This window comes from Manis pentadactyla, chromosome X (assembly GCF_030020395.1).
Source record: "Manis pentadactyla isolate mManPen7 chromosome X, mManPen7.hap1, whole genome shotgun sequence".
Classification (NCBI taxonomy): Eukaryota; Metazoa; Chordata; class Mammalia; order Pholidota; family Manidae; genus Manis; species Manis pentadactyla.
Window position 1 is genome coordinate 43,513,014 of NC_080038.1, and position 17,428 is coordinate 43,530,441.

A 17,428-nucleotide genomic window follows, 5' to 3' on the forward strand; every position below is an offset into this window, starting at 1 on the left:
CAGCCTTGTGTGACAGTGTAGCTGGACGCTGACTATGGGTGTGTGCTTTTGCCTCCATGGGATGACAGGACTGTGCTTGGGTGTGTTTGTGTGACTGCAGATTTGAGGTCATCTGAGTGTACTGAGGCAGGCTTTTTGTGTTTTGGGGGTTTGTCTTGAGTCCAAGGGACAGAGCTGTGGCTGTCTGTCTTTTCCAGCCCTGAGGTCGCGTGTGAGAGGGACTGAGGCAGACTGTGGGCATGGTTAGTGGTGAAGGCTCAGTCTGGCTGGAGAGCCTGTTGTAGGTGGCTGGGGTTGGGGTGCAGGGCTGGGGCCCACTGAGCAGCCTTGGAGCAGGACAGTAGTCAGCTGCAGGGCAGGCAAGACCGTGCACACTTCACTTCTTGGTCTCTGTGGGCACGACCAGGGCGTGTTACCCCTACCCCCAGCTGCTTCCACCCGCCATTTTGGCCCCTGTCCATCTTTCTTGATTTTGTGGTCAGGAGCCTGGTGTGGGATTGGAACACCTGCTGGGCCTCTGGCTTCTCTTCTTGCGGAACTCAAACTCGTCCACGGTCCACACAGCCCCCTTCTCACTCTCCACCCGCACGAAGCACTTGTGCAGGCTCAGGTTGTGGCGGATGGCGTTCTGTGAAAGAGGGACCAGCCAGTCAGGCGGGGGGCAGGGGAGTGGCCTGGCAGTCATCTTCTGAGGTCAGAGGCCCCACCAAAACCTAACCGCTTGCTCCTTCCCAACATGCCTACAGCCCAGCCTCAGGTCTGCCCACTGCTGAGCTTAGTCCAACACTCTGGTGGCATTTGGGGCCCTCCAAGCCATTGCCACTTCCAGAGGAGCTCACCTTCCAGGTGGCAGGATGGTTTCTGAAGAAGGCAAACATGCGTGTGAACCAGTGGTAGATCTCATTGAGTGTCCGCTGCTTCTCAGGAGCCTCCAGGATGGCCTGGAGGATAGAGGGTGTGGGGATGTGAGGGTGAGGGAAGCCACTCCCCCACAGTCAGGCTGAGAGGGCCATGGCCCACCCCGGGCTGTGTGACATGGGAGGAACTGTGAGGGCAGGGGAAGGGAAGGAGGGAAACAGCGTGGGGTGATGGATCAGAGACAGGGTTAGAAGTGGGGTGGGGTTGGCTAGGCAGGGGTTAGGTAGTGGATCAGGGCCGAGATGACGGTGGGTCTGGTTCAGGGTAGGGCTGTGGTTAGCTTGAGGGTCTGGGATGGAACTGGAGCTGGGCTTCTATGTACAGGTTTCAGGGTTTGGGAAGGTTATGGGCCAGGAGTGGGGTCATCTTAAGGATTTGGAAGGGGTAAAGGGCCAGGAAGAGTTTAAAGGTCAGGGAAGGGGTTGGTTAAGGGTTGGGCTGGGGGTGAACTTGAGCAGGTTGAGGGGTGAGGGATGGGGTGGCATGAGGTCAGTCCCAGCTCTCTAGTTATTTGGTGTGTCAGGAATGTGGTTAGTGTCAGGGTCAAGAACGAGGTTAGCTGTGGTGGAGCTGAGGCTAGTTGTGTGTAGTCATTTAAGGTTATGGACTAAATTTGGGTACAGAGCAAGGCGAGGGGTCAGGGAATTTGTTTGGATTTAGGAATGGGATTAAGTTAAGTGTTAGTGGTGAAGGCTGCATTTGAGGTTCCAGGTCAGGATGGGCCATGTAGGGGAATACGTGACATCACATAGGGGTTAGGTGTGGACTGAGGAGGAAGACTGGGCCAGCTCTGGTGGAGGTTCTGGGAAGGCATTAGGGGGACTCAGATGAAGGTGTTAGGCTGGCAGGAAAAGTTCAGATAGGTGTTAAAGGAAGGGAGGGGTCAGAAACTGGGTCCCACCAGAGGATGTGTTGACATACTGGGGTACTTGTGGGCTGGGAAAGGACTTAGGGTAATACCTGGGGTGAGGTTAGGGCAAGGGGCAGAGATCAGGTTAGTTTTTGGGCTGTTTTACAGGACCAGGAGGGATTGAGGTGGACATCAGGAAGTGGGTAGGTTTGGGGCCAGAATTTTGCTTGCACTGGCCAGCCTGGTGGTTTAGGTTTGGGTTCGGGGCAGGTCTGGGGTGAAGTCAGTATGAGGAATGGGTTTGTTCATGCAGGAGCCTGCCTTGAGGTTGCTGAGAGGGAGGCCAGAAGTTTGGGAGGCAGGTCCCACCCCCTTTCTCTTCCTTCACCTTGGCCTGAGCTGCTCTGCTTACCCAGCGGATGAGAGTGGCATAGGTGAAAGGGGGCCGCATGTTGTGGAGCTTGAAGTAGTCCATGTTGTGGAAGAACTCTGGGGGTGGGGGAAGAATCAGACCCCATCTGGGAGCTCCTTGCTCCCTCTCCCACCTGCCAGTGCTCTCAGGGCTAATGTAGGTTTATACCGTCACAGTTACTGCACTGAGAATTTACGTAAATTCTACCATTTACTCTTTGCACTACTCCCACCAAAATGGGGCTTATTCTCCATGAGGTTTAAAAGTGAAGTAACTTGCATACCAAAGGGGTGTAGCTGGTTACATGGCAAAACCAGGATGAGACCTCTAATCCTTGTTAAGCCCACAGCCCAGGCCTTGTGGGTAGTCGTGGATTGGTGAGCTTGGGCAAATCACCCCACTTTTCCTTGGGGTGGGGATAGAGTTCCTGGGAATTACTTAGCTAGTTTCCCTTCTGATGGCCAAATGGAGTAGCTGAAGCCCAGAGGGAGTGAGCCTCATCCCCAGGGAAGGCAGGACCAGATGTTAGAAACAATAATGGGGGTGGCAGGCTGTGGAAGTTCTGAGAGGAAGCTTCTGCAAGCAGATGCATTTTTCCAAGGGCTGGGTGTTGTTGGTGGGAATAGCAGTAGAGAGCTCCTTTCTGTCCCCCTCTCCCCAGGGCCAGTTGGGGGATTAGGGGTTCAGGGGTGCCATGTAGAGCAGGGACCATTCTTACCTGGGAATGTGCTGTTTCCATGGCTGCCCCAGAGGTGCCTCCGCACAGAAAACAGGCTATCAGAGGCCTGGGGGCCGGCCCAGCCTGGGATGGGGGCTGTGCTTGGGGTGCCTGCTGATCCAGTGTAGCAGGAGCCCTTGTCAGATGATGCCTGGGGCAGAAGGCAGTCTGGTGTCTCAGAGGCTTAAACTTTCCACTTTAACTTTCTTCTTTTTTTAAATTAAAGTATCATTGATATACAATCTTACAAAGGTTTTACATGAATGACATTGTGGTTTCAACAGTCACCTATATTATCAAGTCCTCATCCCCCCCCACTGTACATAAGCATAGTAAGATGCTCTCGAGTCATTACTTGTCTTCTCTGTGCTGTACTGCCTTCCCTGTGACTACCTATATTGTGAGTGCTAATTACAGACTTTCCACTTTAATTTTAAATAAGTATTTTTAAAAGCAAGGGTACCCTCTTCTCCATTCCTGTCTGCTGTGGAATCCCATGAAGCAACACGAGCTGTATTTTCTAGAATGCCGGTGTGGACATGTGTGTGGTACATGTGTGTGCAGTGCATCAATGCTGGGGCCATGAGCTGGGGTTGAATTTGGCTCCTCTTGGGAAAGTCACCTAAGCTTCCCTGGCCTCAATTTTTCTCATCTGTGAACTGGGGATGATGGTAATAAACATCTTACAGTGGCATCATGAGGATTACATAATACTAGCAGAGTGCTCAGAAACAGAGCCTGGGACCCAGGGCTGGCTGCATGGGCGTGCAGTCCCACAGGGCCCCACCCTTTGTTTAATGCTCTGAGGTCTTCATCTTAAAATTTGAGCCCTGCATTTTCATTTTGCACTGGGCCCTGAGAGTTATAGCCGATCTTGCCAGCAGTGCACAGTCTGCGTTCAGTATGTGTTCGGTTATTTGCTGTTGCTTTGAAAACTGAAGATGACAATGTTTTGGGATATTAGGGTCAGAGGGTTGTAACAGGAAGAGACAGATTCCCAGGTTGGGGCATATTTGGAGCTGGGGACAGGGGCCCCGAGATTCCAGGGCCTGGGTGCAAGGATAGGTACCCTGCATCCTGCAGGACCCCTGCCCTGCCTGCCCGCCCAGCAGCTCTGTGCTGTCCATGGGCCTTGGTGGCTCACCGTGGATGGAGCCGTAGTCAGGGCCATCTTCCCAGCCAGGTGGGCCTGCATAGCGCCCAGCTTCTCCTTCTCTAGCAGCAGCTGTGAGTGTGGGCACAAAGTGAAGCTTCAACCTGGCTTGTTTTCATCACAGCTTTGCCCAGCTTATGGTCTTGCCTGGGATACCCTGCCTCCTTCCTTCCTTCCTTCCTTTATGCCATCCCCCATCCTGAGTGAGACTAGCTCCTGGCACAGGGTGGACATAAGGTTTGCCCACCAGCCCCCAACCACTGCCCACCCCACTGCATCACCTGCTGCTCTAGAGACTGCACTACCTCCCTCTGGAGGAGACATTGCGCTCTGCCCTTCTCATCCAGCAGATGGTCCACCTGGCAGTGCCTAGGAAGGGAGAAGATTCCATGTAGGTGACTGTGGCAGGCCTCGCCACCTGGCTTACTGTTCTGAGTGGGAAGGGCTCAGAGCCTCAGCCTCCCTCCCCTCTATCTCAGTTTCCCTGTTATTCCTTCAACACATGCTATTTGGCATCCACTGTGTACCAGGCCTGAGCTTGCCACTCAAGCCCAGCCACGGTGTTGGAGATGGTGTTGGAAGGGTGGTGAGCTGAAAGTGTACCAGGTAGATGAGAGCAGGAAAGGCCTTCCAGGTGGAGGGAGCAGCCTGTGTAAAGGCCTAGTCAGGAAGAGGACAGGATGCACTCATTGAGTTGCTGCTTATAGTTGGTTATAGTTGGAGAAAGTGTGTGTGTGTGTGTGTGTGTGTGTGAGAGAGAGAGAGAGAGAGAGAGAGAGAGAGAGAGAGAGAGAGAGAGAGAGAGAGAGAGAGACGGGGCTGAGGGGAGGTGGCAATAGCCATTGTGAGAAGCTGGGACTGCTGTGTTGACATGAGGGGTAGCAGGGCAAAGCAGTTAAGAGTGTGGATTTTGGAGCCTGGCTTCCTAGGTTCAAATCCTAGCTCTGTCCCTTAGCAACTGGGTGATCTTGATTAAGACACTTAACTTCTTTAGCCTTAGTTTCTTTATCTGTAAAATGGTTTAATAGTACATGCCCCTATTATGATGCCCCATTATACAGATGAGGGATCAGAGGCCCAGAGAAACTAAGTAACTTGCTCAAAGTCACATAGCCAGTGAGTGAAAGAGCCAGGGTTTGAACCCACAGTCCTAGCTTTTGCCTTTCATCTTACCTATTGGGATGAGGCCTGAGTTGAGACTTGTACCCCAGACCTCCTCCCACAAATCCTCCCCAGGACTGAAATGAGTCTGCATCACTCACTTGAGGAAGTCCTCTGGCTCCTCAAAGACCTTCTCACATCCAGGCCACTTGCAGACACCGTTTGCCAGCAGTGAATAGGAGCTCTGGGGCACAGTCGAAAGGGTGCTAGGGGACAGAGAGTGTCAGGGGAGGGGATGCCAGGGCAACGGTCCTTCCCAGTCATGCCCACTGACCTGTCTTTCCTGGGTGCGCTGGGGCTTGGAAAGGTGCAGAGCAGCGCTGGCTCCCTGGATACCCACTCCAGGCTGGCCACATTGATCCCTGAGGGTGGGGACAAGCCTGTCATTTTGAGCCTCCCTTTGAGCCCTGCAGGCCCTGACTCCCAGGGGACTCTGGTGTCCCTACTGTCCAAGGCTTCTGGTGGAACAGCTCAAAGACTGTCATTCTCAAGTGCTGATATTTTGACTAACTTTGCAAAACTCTGTGGTTCTGTGATTTTGACATTCTGCATCTTTAAGGTTCTAAATCTGACATTTTTTGGAGGTTGGAGTTTCCAAGATGATAAGACCTGACTTGTCAACCTCCTGAGGGCCATGATTGAGCAGCCTATGCTGCTCACATTCAAAGATTTGTGGGCTCTGGGGTTCTGTAGAGCTGTGGTGTGTGGTGTTACCAGGTGGCAGGCCAGGCTGAGCCTTGAGGGAGAAGACTCCAGCGGCAGTGGCGGGTGGCGGGAGGCTGATCATAGCTGGGCTGTCCAATGGGCGCACCTGCAGCATGGGGGTCCGGGCATGGGCATCTACTGTTGAGAGCTGGGGGCACATACCAGCCATGGTTCAGCAAGGCCCCTCCCCAGTGCTCCAACCTATTCCCTTCTCCCTGCCCATTTGGAGTCGGTACCTGGTGCATGAAGTGTGGCCTGTCCTGGAGGAGTGCCTGCAAGTGGGGCGAGGAGCCCAGCCGTGCCCCGGAGGGTGCCACCATGACTAGGGGCACTGTGGGCAGCTGGGGGGAGAAGGCAGGTGGGTGAGATGCCATCCTTATCCTCACTACTCTTCATGTCTAATTCATACAACCCCACATGCCAGGTACAATGACCATCTCCATTTTACATATGTGGAAACTGAGGCTCAGGGAGGCTGAGTGACTTACTGAAGATCAAACAGCTAATAAGTGGCAGGGCTGGACTCAGTCAACCCTGTCACCTCACCTCCTTGGGCTCCAGCCCTTTCCTCTGTCACAAGGAGATGGCAACACATGGTGGTGCCTGTGGAACCATGATAAGGTCTCCTCTCCTGAGACAGGGATTGGGAGGTTGGGGAGAGCCTTGAATTCTGAGACCTGCTAAGTGGGGACTTTCTTGGCCCTGTAACATCTGCATAAGGCACAGACTTGCTTGGGACCCAGAAAACCACTTCCTGTGCCCCAGCTGGGCCCCCCACCCAGTGCCACAGTAAAGGTCGCACCTGTAGGCCCAGGTGCCCCACCCTGCCTGCCCCATCCTGGGCCCTGGGCCTCACCTGCAGTTGCGATGGTGGCATGGGGTTCAAGGAGGTGGAGGAAGAAGCATGGGCCCCACCTCGGAGGTCCCGACCCTGGAAGGTTGCTCCCGGGCCCTTGGCCCCCAGCAGGTCTGAGGCTTTGGGTGCAGCCCTCCAGTTGGGTGAGATTCCTGGGGATGGGTTGAGCACCAAGGAAGGGGCCAAGGGCTTGGTTGGCCTGGGGTTGGGCATTGGGTCCTTGTCCCAGGACAGGCTGTGGGGACACAGAAGGGAAGGAGTTACATTTGTCCTGGGGGTGTGTGGGAAATACTCAACCACCTGAACCACGTGGACACCCACTCTGGTCATGGCAGGCAGTGTCTGGGGCATGTCCCAGAGGGCCTACACTGGACCCCAGCTCTGATCATGTGTGCGTGCACACATACATTGGTGCCAGGAACACAGGCATATGTGTTTCTGCTCATGCCCCATGTGCAGACATTCACCATACATGGGTCTGGCACACATCTTGCCTGCATGCACTGGCACAGCCCTGGTGTGGATGTGTCCTCACAAGGGCGGTGGGGGACTCCAAGTGGTTTTGGGGGCCTCAGGGCAGGTTTCAGCTCTTTCCCCCCACCACTTGAGGCTTGTGTCCAAGTTTTGGTCCTTTGGTCTTCCCTGAACCCTGCACAGGCCACACGACTTTTGCCAGTCCCACTGGGGCTGGTCTCTTGACTTCCCTGGTGGCATTATTTTACCCCAGTGACTTGAGCATGTCTGGGAGTGGAGGGGTGTGAGAGGGACAGGTTATAGAAAGGCAAAAGCAGGGGGACTAGTGAGAAGGCTTCTGCAACAGTCCAGGCTGGCAACAGTGGTGGCACAGACCAGGATGGCAGCAGTGGAGATGGTGAGAAGTGAGTGAGTTCTGAATGTGTTTTGAAAGTGGAATCAGGAGAATCTGCTGGCAGCCTGGATGTGGGGGGTGAGAGAGGGTATTGGCCTGGGCAGCTGAAAGGGCAGAGTTGACATTACCTGTGATGGGGGAGGTAGGGGAGCGGGGTTGGTGCTGGTGATCCAGGTATGAATGGACATGAAGAGTCTGGCCTTGGACATGCAAATGGAAATACTGAGTGGCCAGCTGAGTACAGGAGTCTAGAGCTCAGGCAGGGGCCGGCTGTAATCATCTCTGGGTTCCTGCCCTGCATGGAGCTGACATGGCAGGTGGCAGAGAGGAGGAGAGATGGATTCTCTTGAGCCGAGACCTGGAGGAGCGCCTCTACTCACCATTGTTTACCTCAATCTCTGTTCCCTAAGCCTGCTTCCAAGTCTTTCTAGTGCTATTTGGCCTTCCTGGAGCATCCACTCTTCCTCCTCTTCCCCTACCCACTTCCTATCCAGAAAGCCCTCCATAATGGCCCCAGGCCCATCTGCTGAGCTCCAGAATCATACACTTCCCCAATGGGCAGGGCTTCAGTTTCTCAGAATTCTGCAGTCTCAGTCTGAGAGGAAGCCAGAGATGGAAGAGACTGCCTAATCCAACGTCTGTTCTACTGAAGGAGACACCCAGGTGCAGCAATTTACAGTCCCATGGTGACTTGAAAATGCCCTTCTTTGTCCAGAAATTGTGCATGTGTACATAGCCCCCTGCTATTGGTCAGTGTGTGGGTGTGCATGTGTGCCACTCCCCACCCCACCCCACAGCACCGGGTTGGGCACACAGCTGCTGACAGCAGCCCAGGCCAGCACAAGGCGGGTTTTGGGGGAGCAGTTGTTCTTCCTTTCTTTGCTTTTAGCTCACGGGAGTGCTGAGCAAGGTGCGGGTGAGAATCCAGGTATTAAACCCTTCAGTCTCTTGAGGGTTAGAGCATCACACAAGAATCAGCAGCTGGGGTCTACGTAGGCTCGGAATGAGGGCCTGATAGAACATAGGTGACCGTGAAGAGGTGAGGGAATGAATGGTGGTGGAGATCAGCATGATGGAGCAGAAACCAAGGAACGCCAAAGACTGCCAGCAAGGCAGCAGAAGCTGGGACACAGGCACAAACAGATTCTCCCTCAGAGGGAGCCTACCCTGTTGACACCTTGATCTCAGACTTCTAGACTCCAGAACCATGATACATTTCTGTTCTTCAAGCCCTCCAGTTTGTGGTAACTTTGTTACAGCAGCCTGAGTAAACTAATACTGATTTTGCTAAGTGAGTGGATGTTTCCCACCAGTTCTGGCCTGGCCCACACAGTTGGCCTGTGGTCACTTCTGAAGCTGCCTGGACACTTGGCCAGAGCTTATAAGCTGTCTCCTCCCCAGGCATATCAGGAACGTGTCTAACTCAGGGAAGCATAGATAAATTCTCACAAAGGACATATGGATATGGTCTGGTGAGGGGGGTACCTGGAGGGCCGGGTTGGGCAGCCGGCTTCCTGCACTGTCTGTTGGGGCGTCCCTTTCTGACTGTTTCTCAGAAGCTGCATGAAGGATGTTTCTGGGACACATTGTGTTTTCATATCGGGGTCTGTATCTGGGCCCTATTGTCACAGCCCCCAACTTCCCCAGGTTTTTCCGTCATTGACGTCATGGCCGCCGGATGCGCTGGGCTTCATCAGCACCAAGGAGGAAGAGAAGGGGGCAGATCCCCCACCCCACAGGTTTCATTCCGAGAATTGACTGGCCCACCCTACAGCCTTCCTGGCCTAGGTGGGGTGGCGTGGGTGCTGGCGGATGTGGTGAGTGACATCCATTTGGCCACCATGACAAGCCCTTGGCTCTGTAGACCTGGACCTTCCTGGGCCATGGCGAGGCCCAAGGTCTGATGCTTGGGGAGTACCATGCAGACCCCAGAGATACTGGGATTTTTAGGGTCTCCCAACAGTACTACACTAGAACCTCAGAATCATAGAATATAATTTCTTTGATTCACAGGATCCTAGAATCTCAAACCCACAGACCCTTTGAGGTCCACGGGTCCAACTTCTTAGTATGTGAAGGCCAATGCCGCTGGTTTCCAAACTCGCTGGAACTCCCCGAAGCACACAAAGCTCCCTATTACATAGGGCCTCCCACCTACCAGATGTGGAATTGCAGCAAGCCTCCCTCCTAAGGCCTGTGAAAGAAGGAGGGCCAGACTCATCCCCTCTACTTCTCCCAGCCTGGGGCCAGGCTCTGCCACTAACTCGCTGTAACTTTCCCCCTGCTCCTGTATAAAAAGGTACCCATCTTCCAAAGATGATACAAAACATCAGTCATCAGGATGGACACCCACAAGGCCTCAGTGTCCCCGTCCATTCTGGTACAGTGTTCCCAAACTCACAGCCACTCAACTAGGGAACGGGAGGGAACTGGGGGGAGGTAGAAGACGGCATGCCTTTGGCTAGGACCTCATGGTAGCGAGCAGGAAAAGCCCTGGCCTTGGCCAGTAGAGAACCTACCACTAGGCTCTTGGGAGGGGCCCTCGGATAGAGGTTCCCAGAAATCAGTACCAACTCTGGGGACATGGCTGAGCTCTGATCACAGCCAGACCAACTGACTTACAACCCTCCAGTATCATTACCCTTTGGTGTTGGGACCCCACCCGGACTAGCTCTTGTGAGACTGGATGCCACACTGGGACCGTGAAGCCTCTTGCCTGTGTGAGGGTTCAACTTGTGAAAAAAGGGGGAATGGTAGCAGCTGGAAGGCAGCCCTGGTCCCCCTCCTCTCCTCAAAGGTATTGAGGGGCAAACTGAGGCTCACGGTGGGGGTAGGGGGAGAGATGGAAGCAGGGTCCCACTGAGAGTCCTGACATCAGACCTTGGGTCTCAACTCTGCCACTGCATCTGTGTGAGGGCTTGGAAGAAGTCCTCCCACTCATCTCTGGGCTTCACTTTGCCCCTCTGCACACTGGGGATGGGGAGAGGTGTGGAGGAGATGAGAGTTAGGACCTTTTTGCTTTGTGTCTGGGTAAGTTCTTAGGGGTCTGAAGTGCTTCGAGTCAACAACTGCCCCTCTATCTGGGTACTGGCTGAGAGACAGATACATAGAGACAGAGACAGAAACAGAGAAAAGCAGATAAACATAGGGGAATAGAAAGACACAGAGAATAGGAGATACAGAGAGAGATGGGAGAGATATGAGGTGGGAAAGAGACACAGAAAGGGAATGAGAGTGAGATGTGGAGAGAAGGAACAACAGAGAGTGACAGAGAAGGGGGGAGAGGACCCCATAGGAGCAGAATGTCAGGGGAATGCATGCAAAGAGGGAGACAGAATGAGAAGCAGAGAAAGGACAAGGGAGACAGAAACATCAGAGAGAGACAGAGAACTGAGGTGGGGTGGGAGAAAGGGGCTCCAAATAAGAACAGTTGCTGGTCTCTGGCTGGAGGAACGGATGCTGCCTAAAATAACAAGGAACGACGAAGGCAAGATGCTGAGGGCCTATGACCAGGTACTATGTTGTATTGCAAAGCAACATCCAGCCAAGCATGTGGCCCTGGTACAAGAACAGACACAGAAAAACAGAACAGAATAGAAAGTGTAAACACAGACCAATGTCTAGAGGGGACTGAATCCGTGATGAATGTGGCACTGCAAGCTGGGTGACAGTGGATTATTTAGCAAATGTTTCTGGGATAATTAAGAGAAAAATGTTATTGAATGAATAATCAGTCCATTTTCCCACCAACCCCTCCTGTCCACTTTGAATGTTACCACTATCATAGGCCCCAAAATAAATACTAGATCTATTAAAGAAATAAATAATGATACCTAATGTTGGGGTTTACCGTATGCCAGGTGTTATACAAAACACTTAACATGGTTAATAGATTTTATCTTCACCACGACTCTTTGAGGTAGGTACTATTATAATCATCACAGTATATATGAGGAAATGGAGGTATAGAGAGGTTAAATGCCTGGCTAAGAAAATCACACAGGTGGCTTGGGGTGAGGCTGGGTTTGTCCCAGACAGTCTGGCTCCAGTACCCACACTCGTAACCTCTACAGTAAATGGAAAAAATGAAGCCATAGAAAAAACTAGAAGCCAACACAGGTGAATATTTATCTTGTTTTCAAGTGGGAAAGGACTTTCTAAGCACAAAACCAGAGACAGTAAGCACAGAAGAAAAGACTAAACTATTTGACTATATAAAAATGTCATAAGTGTCACAAAATACTAAACAAATAGAAGAAGCAAAGGATGAACTGGGGGAAAACATTTGCTATATATATATATATATATATATATATATATATATATATATCTGATAGAAGGTTAACATCTCAATAAGGAACTGTGACAAATCAGTATGAAAAAAAGATGAACACCCTATTAGGACTAAGGACATGACCAACTTTTTCAAAAAGTACAAATGGTCAATAAACACTATAAGTATTCAAAGAATAAAAATGCCAACAATGTGGTAATATTTTTTCTTACCTGTTGAGAAAGGATTAAAATATGATAATACCCACCCAGGGTTAGCTTGAGTAGAGAGAGCATAAAATGGGACAAACTTTTGGAAGAACAATTTGCAGAGACGGTCAGAAACCTTAAAAATGCACATACCCTTTGGGTCAGCAACTCCATTTTCAGGACTCCAAGGAACTAATCAGGGATGATTATGGGGACAAACGAGAAACAACCTGAATGTCCAATAATTGGCATTTGGCTGAACCAATCATGGTTCATGGCAATATGATAACAGTCTTGACAGCCGTGAAAGATCATATATTGAAATAATTTTTAGTGACCTACAAAAATGTTCCTATTAATTGAATAAAGCAGGAATAGATAGTGTGATTCTAATTTGGTGAAAAAAAATACTAACATCTAACACTTAATGAGCATTTGCTAAACCTACAGAGATGAGCTCATCCCAGCCCCAAGTGGCCTGCTGTTTCTGGACATGGACTCTGGAATCACACACACACACACACACACACACACACACACACACATTTCTGGGGTAGGACCACACATCTAAACCACGGTTGACAGTGGAGGGAAGTGCCTCCCAGGAGGGTCTCCCCTCATGTGGCACAAGCACAAGTTCAGTTAAGTGCTCAGCCTGACCTGACAGCTTACAGTCCTCCTTCCATTGGGGTAAACAGAACTGATGCCCATTCTTGTAAAATATAAAGGTCCTCTTTGATGTTACTCAATGCACTATTATTAAGCACCAATGGTACAAAGCTGTGGCCTGGGTTCTGGGTGGGAAGGCAGGTGGGGGAAGGTGAGGAAAGAGAGCAGGAGAGGTGGTGGGGAGAAAGATGTAGGAAAGGAGACAGTTGGAATATGGTGGACATGGAGGAGATGGAGACAGGGAAGATGGTCAGAGCCAGAGAAAGAGGGACAGAGAGTCTGAGTGCCAGGGAAACAGAAATAGAGGGGTATAGAAACATGGAGAGAGCGAGATGGGGTGAGCAAAGAGAAGAGAGGAATGGGAGATGGGGAGAGAGAAGAGACGAGGAGATGCAAGAGATAAAGCTGAAATGTCCAGTTATACCTGGAAAGTGTTTCAAGTTGTTCAAAGCTCTGAAATTCATAAAGACTGGCAGTTAACATATTTAAAAAATCCTATCCATCTACATATCAATTAATTTGTTTACCTTTGCCTCTGCCAAGCACTGATGAAATATTTTACCTATCAGTCTTCTGGCATTTATTATTACTATTATTATTGTAAAAAATACCTTACCTGACTGGGAGCACAGTAGCTGTGTGCATCTTGACTTTACTGGAGGGCCCCTGACCCCCCAGTGCCTACCTCACTGCAATCTCCTCCATTGGACCTGCATCTGGAGGGAGAGGGCAGGGACACTCACCTTGATGAAGTGGACTGACAGAAAAGGATCAGTCTGGCTTGTGGGAAACTGTCACATATCAAAAACAACTTTGCTTTTATACCGAGAAGAAAAACCACGGTGTGGAAGCCACAGACCTCTCTCTTCTAATAATCCAATTTTTTTTTGATGAGTGTGTGTGCTGATAATCACAGGGTGGGGGGGGGGTTCTCATAGTTTTCTCTCTCTCTCTCACTTGCTCACTCTGTTTCTCCTCTTCTTGATTATGAGACTTAAACGGAAATTTTGAAATTTTGGGTTTTTTCTTTGCCCTTTACGAGTCATCTGAAAATATGATTTCTTCCCCTCACCACAGAGGTGAGAGGTATCAATGAGATAACAGGGCTCATGAGAAACCACAGGTTTTTAAACAAAAGTATATAGAGTTAGAAAAAAAAAAACCCAGGGAAAAAGAACTCTAATAAGTCACAGGGGCATCCCAGGTGGGCAGAGACACAATTGTGGGAGTGAGATGGGACAGGTAAAATCAGGGAAAGAAATGGAATAGGGCTGGGGTTCCAGAGGCTTTGTCCTGCTCCAGGCCTCAGTTTCCTCTTAGGTGGAATTGATATGGTTATCACCGCTCTTACTGCCCGGGGACCTGAAACTCTGGACACGCTTGCAACTCATCTTTCCGCAGAGGGTAAGGGGCATGGAAGTTACTTCATGGAGAAAAAAAAAGCAGGTAGTCCCTCCCTACCCCCCACAATTAACAGAGTTAAAGAGTGAGAATCACTGGCTCCCAGAATCCACTGACTGAGGAAATGGAGAAAAGTCTTGTCTTATCATGTCTTAGGGCTGAGAGTTCTGACCCAGAGGCCACCCTACAAGGAATGTCCCAGCCAGGTCCCCAGTATTAATGCATCCATCCTTATGGAACCCACAGGCCCCCTGGAACCCCAACCCCTTGTAGTCGGGGACACCATGGATGGATGCTTTTGAGGCCCTCGGCCTTTGTGATCTTCTACTTAAAAAACATCTCAGTTTCCAAGGTTTCAGGACTCCAAGTATCTGCCATCATCCCTGTAGCTGACATTTATTTTGGATTTTTCCATGTGCCAGACATAGTGCTGAATTCTCACAAACGGTAATAATCACTCCTTACCACACAGCCCTTTGAGGTCCATCTTGTCAACATGGGTGTTATACAGATGGGGACAGTGGTGAGGCATGAAGTAGCCAAGCAACTTGCTGCAAATCACAAAGCTGGTGAGCGGGGACCCTGCCTTCCTTGGTGCAGGGCTTTGAAACCCCCAGGTTTCCTTGAGCCCAACAGTTTCAGGTTTTAAATTCTAGGCTGCAACAACGGGTATGTTGTGAGATTAGGAGATTCTTCTGGGGCCCTGAAGCTTGTGAGGTTTTAAGGTTGTTCAAGAGCTGGCAGCTGCATTTCTTCACCTCGGCAGGGACACCCTCCAACCAACGGTCAACAGGGTAGAGCAGAGTCCAGGAGCTTCTCCTGACAGGCCAGGGTTGAGACTCCTGGCTCCCCAGCACTCTGCATGACCCAGAGTTCTGTCATCCAATGTCCACTCCGACCTCTCTGCAAGACCGGCTTCAGGCCTGAGGATGAGAAATTGGCAACAGCTTTTAATTCACATGGTATAAACCCAGTGGCCAAGACCCAACCCTCCACCCGTTCACCTTTTTTCCTCTTCCACCTCCCAAGCCCTCAAGAAAAGGAGCACCTCTTTCCTCAACAACTTAGACTCACCTTTCTGGAAAAGCCCACAGGGGGCCTGATGGCCAGGCTTTGTGAAGACAAGAAAAAAAAAAAAGGTGAATAGAGAAAAAAAAAGACCTAAAAAAAAAATCAGCCAGCAACAATTAAAAAAACCCAAACCAACCCTCCCCACCATTAGTTCAAAACAAAACCTTCACTGGTTGAGGCTTCTGAGTTGGTGGGACATGTGTGAGACCCAAAGACGGCCTGTGTGTGCTGGGCAGCCAGGGGGGGCACCAAGGTGGGATGAAGTCTTCAGGTTATAGGCCTGCAGGAACCCTGTGTACAGCAGGGACTTAAAAGATGTGGCATGTGCTTCGGAGCAAGAGGGGGTGAGGAGTGCTCTTGTCAGGTAGGAGTCCTGGGGAGCCTACTTTAGGGATGTCCTCAGGGTTAATTATCCCTTGATCCCCATGGACTTAGGTCCTAACATTCCTTTCACCTCCTGTGTAACTATAAGCCAGGCCAGTTCTAGAGGCCAAGGCCTTGTTTCCCACCCCAGGACCTGTTTGCTCCTGAGAGAGGGAGCTGGTTTTCTTTTTTAGGGTCAGAGGTATGGGCTGCACCTTCGTTACACCCTCTCCAGACCATCTCTCCCTTACTGTCACTTGCTCCATGGGAGGAGTGGCCAGAGAAGAGGAAAATGGGGGGAGGGTGGTGACTCAGAGTTCCAGGGGGCCACTTGAGCAGGGTCTGGGATGTGCAAGGGGTGATGCTGCTGCTGCTGTTACGAGCCAGGAACCTCCCAGAGAGAGGGGTGGGGGGGTCATGTGGGCAGAGGTCACCACTTCCTCTCTGTACTGGACTATATCCTCTTGCATGGAAGGTTTCTGGGGGAGAGTGGGCATCACTAAACAGGTTAGTGAAAATGTCCCCAGAGAAGGGGACTTTTGGTGCAGACTTGAAGGAGGTGAGGGAACAAGCTATGGGGATATCTGAGTGATTCCAGAGGAGACAGCCAGTGCAAAGGCCCTGAGGTGGGAGTGTGCCTGATTTACTCAAGGTCTGCTAAGGAGGTCCATTTGGTTACAGTGGTTTGAGCGAAAGGAAGAGGTGTAGGAGATGAAGTAAGGTATGGACTAGGAGGGTTAGACCATGCAGGACCTTGTACCTCACAATGAGGACTCTTGACTTCTAGTTAAATGAAGGAGAAGCCATAAGAGGGTTGTGAGCAAAGGGTATGATTTGTCTTAGGATTTAACAAGAGCACTCTGCCGCGTGTAGAACAGATTGTAGGAGTGAGGGTGGAAGCAGGGACCTATGAGGAGAGACACAACTGCAATAGTCCTGGTAACTGACGATGGTGCTGGCAGTGGGGGGTTAGGAGAGTGCAGATTCGGAAATATTCTGAATGGAGAGGTCACAGGATTTGTTGAAGAATGAGAGTCTTGGGGCCAGACAAGGACACAGACTATGGCGTAACTGGTGGAAGAGAAAAAATAAAGTTCTTTCTTCTTTAAGCACCCATTATTTTGTGATTTTTTTTTTGTTGTTACTTGCAGCCAGCGTTCTCCGGTTCTACTGCCCGAACATCCTACAGCCAGACTGTCTAGGCACCGTCCTCTCCTCTGGCCGCCTTATTGGCTGTTCTTCCCCTCCTTCACATCACCTACAACACCTCCACTGACTCTGCTCTTTCCCGGTCCACCTCCTCTGAAGTCTAAACAGCCTTCACGCTTGGCTCCCCATTTGGCTAGCTGACATATCCCGTTTGCTCTCCGTCTAGCCTCCTTATTACTTAGTTCCGCCCTGGTACCGCCCCTTGAAGGCATAGTGCACACTCACAATACTCTCCATTGGCTCTCTGCAGCCATTATCGTCATCCCTCCTCTATGCAACCGGCGCGTGGCTCCCCATTGGCTCTTCGTTATTTTTATCTTTCAGATCCCACAACCTTACGCAACCCACGGATCTCCGGCTTTTCGGGCCTCTCTGTTTGCTTCCTGCTGCCCCCTTCGCCTGCAGCCTTCCATTTTCCCCTTCGCCCGCAGCCACTCCCGCTCACACTTACCCATTAGCTGTCCTACTTCTGCTCTTTCCATCCTTACCCCCGCACCACCCGCATTCAGGCCACCACCAGTAGCTCCGCCTCCTATACCGCCCACTCTCCAGCATCCCCATTGGATGCGTGCTTCTGCTCGCGATTCACCGG

At 51.1% G+C, this 17,428-nt stretch overlaps 1 protein-coding gene and 1 long non-coding RNA gene across 4 annotated transcripts; both read right to left on the bottom strand.

Annotated features, from left to right (window-relative positions):
- Window positions 1–478: 478 nt before the first annotated feature.
- Window positions 479–11,462, bottom strand: FOXP3 (forkhead box P3). Its single transcript, XM_036916867.2, has 11 exons — window positions 6,774–11,462; window positions 6,154–6,258; window positions 5,927–6,065; window positions 5,487–5,574; window positions 5,314–5,418; window positions 4,333–4,420; window positions 4,043–4,123; window positions 2,899–3,049; window positions 2,181–2,257; window positions 840–941; window positions 479–628 (listed from the first exon to the last, which is right to left on the bottom strand). Exons 1-11 carry the CDS (start codon window positions 7,122–7,124, stop codon window positions 479–481), a joined length of 1,437 nt encoding a protein of 478 aa, XP_036772762.2. The 5' UTR covers window positions 7,125–11,462.
- A 3,113-nt stretch (window positions 11,463–14,575) lies between these two features.
- LOC118928043 (uncharacterized) lies at window positions 14,576–17,362 on the bottom strand. 3 transcript variants are annotated; one of them, XR_008995328.1, is made up of 3 exons: window positions 17,288–17,356; window positions 15,268–15,304; window positions 14,576–15,116 (listed from the first exon to the last, which is right to left on the bottom strand). It is a non-coding gene; the product is annotated as an uncharacterized LOC118928043 (long non-coding RNA). The 3 variants fall into 3 exon arrangements; XR_008995326.1 differs by having other exon boundaries at window positions 15,268–15,555; window positions 17,288–17,341; XR_008995327.1 differs by lacking the exon at window positions 15,268–15,304 and having other exon boundaries at window positions 17,288–17,362.
- Between the last annotated feature and the right edge of the window lie 66 nt (window positions 17,363–17,428).

What these genes read in the sequence shown, in the direction of transcription:
- FOXP3 (XM_036916867.2), bottom strand. Translation starts at nt 7,124, where the DNA reads ATGCCCCAGACACTGCCTGCCATGACCAGAGTGGGTGTCCACGTGGTT. An exon ending in TGCCACCATCGCAACTGCAG is followed by an intron (nt 6,259 to 6,773) that starts GTGAGGCCCAGG and finishes TTCTCCCCCCAG; the next exon opens with CTGCCCACAGTGCCCCTAGT. An exon ending in GAGCCAGAGGACTTCCTCAA is followed by an intron (nt 4,421 to 5,313) that starts GTGAGTGATGCA and finishes CTCCCTTCCTAG; the next exon opens with GCACTGCCAGGTGGACCATC.